The sequence below is a fragment of the Cryptotermes secundus genome, unplaced genomic scaffold (assembly GCF_002891405.2).
Source record: "Cryptotermes secundus unplaced genomic scaffold, Csec_1.0 scaffold165, whole genome shotgun sequence".
NCBI classification, from domain to species: domain Eukaryota; kingdom Metazoa; phylum Arthropoda; class Insecta; order Blattodea; family Kalotermitidae; genus Cryptotermes; species Cryptotermes secundus.
This window is the reverse complement of record NW_019737087.1, coordinates 560,892-573,011: the sequence shown is the minus strand read 5'-3', so window position 1 is coordinate 573,011 and position 12,120 is coordinate 560,892. Positions and strand designations below refer to the sequence as shown.

The 12,120-nt window shown below is 39.6% G+C and overlaps 1 protein-coding gene across 4 annotated transcripts in view; it reads right to left on the bottom strand.

Moving 5' to 3' along the window:
- The window catches only part of LOC111870049 (insulin gene enhancer protein isl-1), a 252,674-nt gene extending 240,835 nt beyond the window's left edge, over positions 1 to 11,839 (bottom strand). For all 4 annotated transcript variants that reach the window (XM_023862008.2, XM_023862007.2, XM_023862009.2 and 1 more), the window contains exon 1: positions 11,462 to 11,839. In XM_023862008.2, the coding sequence (XP_023717776.1) occupies positions 11,462 to 11,480 (19 nt within the window). In that variant the 5' untranslated portion in view covers positions 11,481 to 11,839. The remainder of the gene's footprint in view (positions 1 to 11,461) is intronic.
- Positions 11,840 to 12,120: the final 281 nt, after the last annotated feature.

The following is a 12,120-nucleotide window of genomic DNA, read 5'->3' as shown; positions in this document are numbered from 1 at the left end:
AAATAATAACAATATCCCAGCACTTGAATAGTTCAAGCCAGCAAACTGTTAGAATAATAATAATTTAATAATATACTATTTAATAATTATGTATTATATAATAATCAAATTATACTGTGGTGTTAAATAATCAAATTAAAACGGAAAATATATTAAGATGGAAAATTTATTACCTTTTTTATTGGGATATGTACATTTGAAGTAATAAATTTTATTGGGTAGAAATATGACATTGACACTAGTTAGTTTGTTCAGAAAAACCTGATCTGTATATTCTGAAAGAGATTAACACTAATATACTTTACTTAGTGCCGTCATAGATAATGTAGAGTTAAATGTTAAACATAATAAGTTAATTAAACAGGGGGAGAAATTTATTTACTTATATATTATCTATAATTACCCCATCAAAATGAACGTTCAGCTCAAGGCAATTTAGTTTTCTTGAAGAACAGACTCAAAATAAATCACATACACGGTCTACCTGCTTCGTAAATAAATAAACTTTACCGTCTTCTCTCCTCTTGTAGAGCAGACTTTCTTTACAGCCTTCATAATTCATTTATATCTGGCCATTTTATTGCTATATGTATCTTGTTTAAGCGCTTTCCTGTGATCTGTCTATAACTTTCCTTCAAGTAGCCCCAATATCAGTAAGGAAAAATTGTCTTAAAATTTGTGGGTTACTATTTTCAGGAACGTTAATGTCATGACACTCTACGCCAGTGCCTCAATATTATGCCGTTAAAGTTAGACACACGGACAGTCACGTAAATACACAGGAATTAATGTAATAATGAATTAAATAGGAACAATTTCAGACGTATCTGCCTGTAGTATATTTAAGCCTACAGTTTTGTATATACGGCACAGAACTCAGCCGCTGCGGTTCTGAGCCTAATTTTGCATGACAGCATCTGCTTTCAGTACATACAGAGCTCCGCGGGTATCTCATTTACTTCATCTAACACATATATTCTTAGTAGGTAACAAGAATATACAGGGACCCGTGAAGGGCTCTTGTGAACAAGACAATGAAACTTCCGGTTCCTTAAAATGCTGGTAAATTTTTTAATAAGGTGATATAAGCCTGTCCTTGTAACAGGCCGTGAAGTCCCATAGCGTTGTGAAACGTCGAGACTTCCACATTTTCTAGACAATCGGCTCACAGATGATGGTAAGTTTGTAAGCCTTATGCGCTGGCCGCCCTGTACCCCCCCAGGAAGATTCTTGGTACTCATTTCTCTTAGAGGCTGAGTCGAAACTAGGGCCACAGTGCGGCTGGAAGGATTAGCTCAGATGAAAAGTCCAATGACATCATATGCAATCGAACCCCGGACCTTACGGCTTATAACATAGTGCCTCAACTAACTGCGTTACCGCGTATTCTTGATTAGCTGCACAACTAGTGGATTCTCAAGAAAGGCTCAGCTCCGTGAATATTAGTTGGTTCCTATCTCACAGAAAACACACTGCGTCTAGACCAAACAGTTAATGTTTTTCAGGGAAATAATCGCACTTTATTCCGAGAATCATATGCTAACTACTAATACATTCTGTGAACAAAATGAAGACACGTGGCACATAATTAGCAGTGCGCTTAGAAGGATTAATATCATACCGAGCAGAAGTAGGCTCCATTAAGGGGCACGGGTAGGCATCAGGGAACTCAATGTTCATCTTTACAACGGTAATTTCATAATACTGAACATGCACCGGCGCCATCAGGATTACTTTCACGAGGAGGGGGACAGTCAGGAAATTCTTACGGATTGCTCTCGAGTGTTCTCGAGTCTCCATACCAAAGCACAGATGGTGTTCAAAATACATTTTATTTTGGGGTATTTTGAATTAACTTCATTTTATTCTCATTAGGACATATTGAAAACATACTTTGATAGCAGCTGAGGACCACGCGGTAGCGTAGTTGGTTGAGGTATTATGCTTCAAGCCGGAAGGTAGCGGGTTCGATATCCGATGAATTGAATTTTTCAATTGACCTAATTACTCCAACCGCACTGTGGCTCTGGGGCAATTCGGCCTCTAACAAAAGGGGTAAAGGGTGGCCGACGCATGAGGCTGACAAACTCACCGCCATCTGTGAACCGATTGTCTAGAAAATGTGGGAGCCTCGAGGTCCCACAAACCTATGGGCCTCCACAGCCTGTTACAAGGATAGGTACCATTTTTTTTAGCTTTAGGTAACAAGAATATGTAAAGGCACAGGTTTCATTAAGTTAAATTTCAGAATTTACACCAATTTATACACAATATAAAATTTTACTAAGGTGAAAATTTAAGGATACAAATATATTTTGAAAGAAAATGTATGTATTATAGTTTAAATCGACATAGAACGCTGGGAAACAACACACGATTACTTAATAAGGTGAAGACGACTTAATCTTGTACTGCATCAAGTCCAATAACATTAGACTTTTTTTTTTGTAAAATTGCAAATTGCTGAACATAAACATGAGCCCTCTGTGACAGCAGCAGTATTGTGAGCCGAATCATGCAGTTGAGAAGTTCAGATTCGTATAGATAAGGAGAAATTCGTTAAGTATAGAGCCAGTTTTCTAGAATCTAGATACTTAGCTTCCTTCATAAGTTCGGGAAACTAAGTTCAGAAATTTCTGTAATTATAAGTAGCAAGAAATTACGATTCTCGTGTGCACTGGCGGACCTCGCGTAATTGGTTCGCAATGCACCTGGAGCTGAGGTTGACTTCTTGGTCGGCCTCTCCTTGCAGAATTTTGTCTCCCCCCTTCATGCGTTACATTAATTCACACACTCACGCGTATTAATGGCAGTGGGGATAAACTGAGCGGAAACATGTTAGCGTGGGGAAGTCAGCTTTACTGCAATGAAAACTTAAGCCCTATGTAGCCATATACCTCCTCTGTGGTCTAGTGGTCAGAGCTCCTGGCTACAGATCCAGAGGTCCGAGTGAGATTCCCGGCACTACCAGATTTTCTGAGAAGTAGTGGGTCTGGAACGGGGTCCACTCAGCCTCATGATAATAACTGAGGGGATATTTCAAGGAAATAGAGGCTCCGGTCTAGAAAACCGAGATTAACGGCAGTGGGGATTCGTTGCGCTGACCACGCGACACCCTCTATCCGCTAAATTTGGCACTAACTTCGCCGACAAGCGGCGGTCACTCGGTCGGTATAGTTCGCTTGCGGACTGAAACCACGGAGTGTTTTTGTTTTGTTATACATATTTATAGCAACATGAAAATTTGTCACGTAGAATATATCTGAATGCTTATTCTTCCTCTTCACACTAAAATTCTTTTGCTGATAAAGTGTCGCTGCTGTTCTACCAATCTTTATGTTAGTAAATTATCATAAATACTAGACGAAAATGATAGCTAGAATCGATAGCAAAACTATGTCTCAGTCGCTACTTCAGTGTCCGCTTTTGTCGAAGGAATTTTATCTTACGATTACGTCATGCTGTCATTCTATCAGGCTTAATGTCTTGGTATAAACACTGCTGCCGTCTTTGTGACCAATAATTTTAAGGGCAAAAGTTTTCTACTTGCGCAGAAACAACTTTCTCGATAGACTAACATTGTGCTCTCATTGCTTGCGTCTTGTGCATCTTCGTCGATATATTAATATACACACGTGGAGGTCTTCCTCTCTTCTGAGCACACTACACACATTTCGGCCTAACTGGCCATCGTCAGGCGCATGTGATGCTGCTCTGTTACCGAGCTCTTCTGCTTTTCATTTTGATGTAAAATATTCCTAAAATATTTTGGATTATGCCTCAACACACAACGAAAGGAGAAACAGCTCAACAACACAGATTTGAACCAAATCTATGAAAAGCGGAAAATAACAATTCCCGGACCTCTAGGGAAAGCAATATCACACCAACCTCCCGTTGACAGAAGAGGCACGAAGACACGAACCTTAGTGGTGTAAGATTTTAAATATTAAAAATTTTAATAATTTCTAACTCAAGCACATTTATCTTTATATAAAACTTTGAGTCAACCTGATGTAATATGAACAATGTAACAGTAGTCTCCTCAGCATGTTGCTATGCCTTCTGAAGATGGTCGTTTACTGACCGAAACATGTAAAGACATTCATATAAATCTACATCCAAGTCACACTGGACGGTGTTGTCAAATAATTCTAAAATATTTTAGATTGTAGTAGATTATCGTGCTCTTGTCATGAACGTGTCTGGTGAATATCTTGGTTTATCCTCTGCTTTGTGGCTCTTCTGAATGTTACTGTAAAAGTGGAAGCGATTTTACGCTTCACATTCAGTAATAATATTTATAATAACAAATTTCCTTTAATATTCCAACGGGTTTTATGCTTCTCTTTAAAAATTTGTTGTTGATTGAAGGAAATTTCTGAAAACTTACACATCTAGGCCTATTCCATTAACTTATCTCCCACATTTGCCATTTCCAAAGTATCTTAATTTCATTTCTTTGCTGTGTAAAGTATGGAATTTTCATTCCTCATAAATTAATTTGCTTTGGATGGAATGAAGAATAAGATTTTTCTGCTTTCCGGCTTTACATTCTGAATATTTAACTGAAAGGAGACATTTCTCTTTAAATTGGAACGTAAACATAAGTCTGGTGAGGTACAAACGCCGCTAGTGTCTAAGCTCACTACTGGGCAATCCCGAGACAGTTCAACACAAGCTTCCGGTCCGAAACAGGATCAAATGAATCAGAAAGTATGACAGTTAGGTACAGGAGAAGTGCAATTGCACAAGCAACTTCAGGTGGAATGTGGGATTGAACTACAGGCTTGAAGGAATGTGACAGAACCTTTACTTTACATAGGCCTCTATTGTCCTGCTTGTAGTCAAAGTAAATTATAAACCTACAGATATTTACTAAGGTTTGCGAAGAAAGATCGTTATCGTAACATGAATCAGATGTGTACATTTTTTTGTATTGGAAATTTGTTTAATCAGGGAGCTTTGAAGCTAAAATACGGAACACTGACCTCACATATAGCCTATCTGACAGTTAACTATTTCTTACCCATAGGCCGACCTAATATTATGCACGTGAAATTTCAGTCAACTGAGGAAACAGTGTACAAGAAAGTTTGCTGGGTAATGTTTCTGTCCCATGAACAGAATATTGCTGGAAGATACAGAAAATTGCATAGCCTTATGACGAGCTGATAACATTACGATTCATTATGCTACGCAGGAAAACGTGGGCAAGATAAAAAAAACACCCGGAAAGAAATTTCAATTTCTGAATTTCAATTAAAAAAACAAAGAAATATTGCGCGTGGTAGATATAGGCAGAAATTCTAAGATAATATTAAAAAGTTACTTAAGAGTGTAAACGCATTAAATGAATTAAATCGATATAGGATACGACAGAATGGCGGGCTTTTATGAACAGAATATTGACCTTGAAATTTCACAAAGAAGGGAACTTCTGGAGAGATGAGCAACTAAAATCTCTTCACGGAAACCCATGAACCGCAGACCGAGTTCATCTTCATCGCTCTCAGATCAATGAATGGGCTTCAACCGTCTAACACTACCGTTACGTTAAAATCGGAGGAAAACTCTGAGACATCAACGCGATTCGAACTCTATGTTAAGTACACGAGATTTCCCCAAAAGGTTCTTCAAATTGGCGACACGATAAATACCGTATTTACGCATGTATAGGCCGCGTGCTTGTATAGGCCGCAGCACAATTTTCAGACAGAAATTATAGAAAAAATAATTTTCTTGGAATATTATTTCAGGAGTATAACACTCTGTATTACTAATTATGAATATAATTTTTTTAAAATGAAGTGTGATTTCGAATATTTCGAATATAAGCTGCAACCCAGTTTTCTTCTTGAATTTTTGGCAAAAAATGTGCGGCCTATACATGCGTAAATACGGTATGTACCTGCAGTTGAATTTCCAGATCTGTGTTAGGCAAACGGAAAGGCGATGATAATTTGGTTCCTTTCAAGGGCTTGAAGCCAGACTTGGCACAGCTCTAACAGGACGTGATCAGTGAAGAGGAATGGATTTACAATTGCAACAGATAACCTATAGCAGAATGCAACTGAATGAGTTGTTAAATTTCGAAACATTTCATTAAGTACGGTCTCTATTTTATTAGGATTTATTCTCGTCAGCGAGGAACACCTAAATGTAAAGATTGCTTTGGTTTAAAAATTCAAAAAATTTGAAGTTCGTAACGTAAGAGATTATTTCCTTCTAAAGGGTTCTGACGATGGTGTATAACATTCAGAATTACTGGGGGTTTGGACATTTCCGTATCCGGTATTCTAGAGACTAGAAAACACGACGTTTCGAAAACTGGATTTCTAGTTGCTAGAATATCTACGATGGAAAAAGTTAAAAAAAGTCAGTAATTCTCAATTTCCTTACTTTGTTCCAATTGCACCACTAACTTGACTGCTTACATAACAGACAAAGTTCAAATTCATCAGTATAGTTTCCAGTTTTTTCAGAAAATATGCATGCCTGCAACGATTAATTAAGAAGTCGATTATTAAAATACTGATTTAGGCCTAGCAGATGGAAATTAAAATCTGCAAAATTGTTATTATCTGAATATGTACTGAAATTATAATTTTCGGTGATCGGTTTGTCCCCCCTGCGAGAGTAAATGACGTAGCGTGAAATAACTAGAATATGGATTGGGAACAACTGGCACTAGTGAGAGGTTTGGCACCGACAGAGTTATCGGCTGGAGTCAGTGATTACACGTTTTGTCTGTATGAATATCTGGAGTCATTTGAAAATTCAGTTGTTTGCGAAGTCACAATTCTGTTGCTTAAAAATCGTCTTTCCTTTGTTTTATGTTGCACTATGTTATACTATCCGGATAGACCTACCGAGAAATATTACACACAACAGGGAAAGTGTGAGGAAACATGGCGTTGTTATTCTATAGATGATTACTTTCAGCCGTGGAATAAATAAAATCACGTTTAAGAAGCCTTCACCAAAGAATTGGGTGCAGTTCATGTCGTTTTTAGAGCCACATGCAAGTGAAGAGCTGAAGGATTGGCCGCCCGTAACAAACACGTAGCGCCTTGTTAACCTCATTAGGCAGTAGCGGGATAACGGAAATGATTGACGTGCTTCTCACTCGCAAGTAAATTTTCATCTAAATCTGGCACCTCGCAGCTTTAAGACTCGGTGTTCCTGGGCTACAGCAAAATTGAATACCCGTATATAAAAATATCGCATCAATTAAATTTAATTACGAGTCAACCTGAATACTTAACTCTAACCACTGCCCCTGTTTCCTTCATCGTTAGCCTGTAGGAGCAGTTTCTACTGTTTCGAACCAAATTTCGATGTTAAATGAGAAAGAATCCGGCTGAAAATTAATGTCTAAACCTACCCACCTAGCCCATTCCAGAAATTTCAATATATCTCAGAATGTAAGCTACTCATGTCGTAACTTAAATTCAGATATAATCAAAACTACCACATTTATTTTAAAGGGATTCAAAATTGTTAAAATGTAATTCATAAGCATATGTAGCCTGTAATCTGTAGGAACTATCTAATATAGTATTACCTAGTGTCTCTGACACTGGCTTGTGCCTGTGTAAATTTTAAACTTAATTAATTCATAAGGTTTATGTTAATTATGTTTAATGTAATTAAACAACTTAAAGAAATTGCAGTCGATATACATGACACACTACCCTTGTTGCAACCTGCTGCAATATACCGACCTGTCTCTCATACCAGTAATTCGAATCACTGGACTAATCTGCAGGTAAATTTAGGCTGTTTGCTTTTAAACCTTCCTTTCTCGTTCAAATTATTATTTTTTTTTTTACAGATATGATTACAGAAGTTTGTTCAAACAAGTGTAAAATTCGAAGAATGTAGTCTTTTAGGATGTGGCGCCGTGTATACCATGTGTGAACCGACACCTCAGAAGAACGTATCGCCTCCATCTTCAGGGTAGAAACGTCGGTTCACACAAGACCTACACGACACCACATCCTAGCAGACGGCATTCTTCATAGTCACCGCAGTAAAACCGCAAATCTTGCAAGTGTAAAATCCGGTAACATAGAAACCATAAACTTTGTAAACAGTGAAAGAGTTTAGATATGTATGTGCCTTCCTTCTTTTTAAGTTCAAGAAAAAAACAGGCATTTCTGCTTGGTTTGCGCATCCATGTTCGGTAAAAGCGACGGTGCGGATGAAAATTCTCAAAAGTGTGTTGGAAGCTGCCAGTTATAATTCTCATAAAAGCGACAAGGACACAAATGAACAGACAGAATAGCCACTAAATTTAGTGATCTATTTCTGGACATGAATAACGGTTCTGTTCATGAGAACAGAATTCAGGAATTTATGATCCCTCTGCCCGAAATGACTGGCCTTATTGAAAGAGCTGGAAGTCATACCAATCTTACAGCTGAAGAACAAAGAATAATTCATTTACAAATCGCAAAAATAAAACATGGCTTATATTAATTGAACGTTAGATATTTGGGTCATTCCCGGATAGAATTTTAGAAGGACAGCTGGTGTATGTTTGCATTTGTACTTATTGTACGCACAGGCCTACAGGCTGATAAATCCCGTACCAACATAGGATTCGAACGTGGTATAATACTGCGAGTGGATTAATTTAATTAAAATTTATCTACAGTCTGCTAGAAAAATTCTGACATATAAATTGGAAAGTTTTATTTAAAATGCGTGATCAAGTAGGCCCCGACCTTAAAATAACAAAGACTTCTTCTTCAGTTAAATGAAAAATTTTCGTTACGGAATCAAAGTTTTTGATTCTGAACACCCAGTGACTAGACATTATCACGAGGCTTTTCAAACTTGCCTCCAGAATTTATTTCTCTATAATCATTTTATTATCGTTTCGTTACTATCTTCTTCTTCAAGCAATAAAATTCTGTAGGCATTTCCTCTTTCTCCATGCCCCACTCATCTTACCCCTTTTCCAACATTGACCCTTGCAGAAGATCGAAGTTATTTAATTATTTGCTCCAAAAATTACGTTTACCCTACAGGCCTACATGAACCGCCAGCGCCTTCCTTCAGGTACTTTCCAACCGATGGGGAGGGCACAGTAATTTATCGTGCACGTCAGATAGCCGGAGGTTACATCTGCATTTGACAAATTGGTGTGCCACTAAGGGTACTGCCGTCCATATGGTTCGGGCGGGGTTTGTCGCGGCTGCTTCATTAATGAAGCGCGTGAACCTAAATTTCGTGTTTCTTTCAGGGAACATTGACCAGGAGCGAAAACCAAGCCGGTAGGCGGTCCCATTTGAGTGACATCGAGCAAACGAAACAAGAGTTCTCTTTACAAATGGAATACCAAATCACATTGATCAGAAATAGCCGGGTCTACAAAATTTACAGGAAAGTCACAAAGCCATTTGCTAACAGTTCGCATCGTGCGCCAGCAAAATTCCTTAGCTTTCAGCTCTAGAGTTGTTTATCTTTATATTAATTAATTTCTTTCCGCAATTTCTCTAGTAATATATCCTAATAATTGAACAATGATGAAACGAGTTTTCTTCTAACTATGCAGAACTCATTTAAAATTATATTCATTTGTTACAAGCCCAGTACCAGTAATTATTTCAAATTATTTGTTTTCCCCGTTTTACTCTTAAATGCGTGCCTATATTAGGTTTTTTAAGATTTAAATTAGACCTGAACCCTCAAATAATAATCCCATTTTCTTCACAGTATGCTTATATAACACATATTGCTAGGTTAGCCGTCGCCACAATAAAGTAAATTAATCAATAAGTATTCAACTGAAAAATGCTTTGTTGTGACGACGGTTAACCTAGCCGTATACGTAATAATCCCATTATTGACTTCTTACCAATACCTGCAAGTGGTAGATTATGTGACAGAACGCTGGACGACAAAGAATATTGCGAGGCTAACTCCCAGACACAATACATGAGCTGGAGTACTTACGGGGGTACCAACAATTGGCTTCACTAATACAGTCCTATGACCCGTAGGCCCTGTCACTACGAGCATCATGCCGAAACTAGAGAATTCTGAGTGACATTAAGGTGACTCGCTTGTAAATACGTGGGATATTGATATAAAAGTTACATCAGGAAGCAATAAAATCATTCCTTACATTCTCGAGAGAACTCAGGCCTGTATAGTGACACGATATGGGGTCTATGTATGTCGACAAGTAGAGTAAGTACACTTGCGTCAGGCCTACTGATTCTCATGTTCATGCAGATCTACAAATATGATTTGTGTTAAACGACTAATCGAATCGTATCTAATCCTGTTTAACTATTCTGCTCTGAAGATGAAGACAGAAACTTCCTCGAATTGTTGGTACCTATCTACCGAAATTACACAGCGTCACAGCCAAATCAGTGAGAACCTCAAATTCATCTCATTTCGTGATAAACACGAGACGTGAAGAAATAAAATTATCTGTCAAATGCGACTTTTAGACTTGGTTTATCGCTTGCTATGGCCCAGACGCTGCGTCCTGACCAAAAGGTAGGCTATAGGATTATAACCATTCGTGGCAATGTATTTCTCCCTGCTTATAGAGCATAGATATATTTTGTAGCTATGACATTTTAAACGGAAAAATGTCATTCGTATTATCGACGCAAGTTATGAAAACTTGTACAGACAACGGAACTCTTTGGGGAAATTAGAACAATTTTTTTGCAGGCACCACTTCTATAGGTTAGCGTGTTCTAACAGTCCTATAAAGGACAGAATGTTATTCAGAATGCAGTATGCCTACCCAGTATCATGCTTAACTCCAGACGGAAATGAGGGTCATGTGCAGTAGTGGCCTGCAGTTGCTGTGAGGAAGTCTGGGGGAGCGGCACCGTGATACAGACCTAGCGCTCCGTTCAGGCAACGTTATCCGAAGGCGTACAGAACACAGCACTAAGCGCGCCGGAGTTTGCCTACAATAATACACATCAGATCTGCATTCGGGCCTACGCACAATATTCTGACATTTAGCAACACCCTTGTCCTGTAACCACCCAAAAACCGGGTCACAAAGTACCTGACTAGATAATAGGCTATCTGACTAGGCCTATCACAGACTTGAGACAACGGTGATAGTTAAGAGGAATACAATTTGCAAAGGCAAACACTATCCCTTCTCCCACCCCCAAACTCACATGAAGTTACCTGGGAATGAGCAAAAGGCTCCGCGTTCAGAAGCCAGCGCCTAACCTCCTAAACTACATCACGGCCTATAGCTTTATTATGATAAACCGTAAAGATAAAGATATTTTTGTGTGTATCTCCACACACACACACACACACAGGATACCGGTCAACCAAGCATCCTTCGTAAAACGAACATCTGTCTACACGACGGCCTTGTTGAGTCCATGTGAATATGCTGTGCTACGAAATTTATGTGGTTTTAGGTTCGACTCCCGTGAGAACAAAACTGCGTGCTACTCACTTTGCAGCTGCTCAGTCATGTCATCCGCCTTGGCGGGCGATATCTTGATGCTCCGGGAGGGTCCAATGTTGACCACGAGGGAAGGCACCACGCGGTGGTGATGGTGGTCCGTCGCCAGGGTTGTGGCGGGGCTCGGACTGCTGGCCAGGCGACAACCACCGCCGCCCCCGCCTCCACCCCCGCACGGCTCCGGCCGTCCCCAACACCAGCCGCCCCCCGATCGCTCCACCACGGCGATGGCCGACGACAACGTCTACCACCGTGCAGCAAAACAGAGAGGACACAACGAGTCCTCCAACAGCCACGTGCCAGCACCGCACCGTCACAGCACAGTCACCCTTCGGTTCGATGTCAAGCAACGTCACAACAACACACGGATCCGATCACTACTGCGCCTCAATACCTTACCGGCATCTGGACTGTTGGGAATCCTGTACGCATGCGCACTGGTACTGCTCCCGTCCGCCGTGCACCGCCTCTTAGATACTGCTATTGGCTACTTGCCGACCCCTCCCTTGCAGTTATCAACGCAAGCGACTACCAGCAGCTGGAGATGAAAAGAAAATGGCTGCTCTGTAGGTGCCTCTATCATCGATCCGAGGTCTTCCTCTCGTGCAACGCATCGACCGCCCAGTACCATGCACAGGAGCCATCCAATC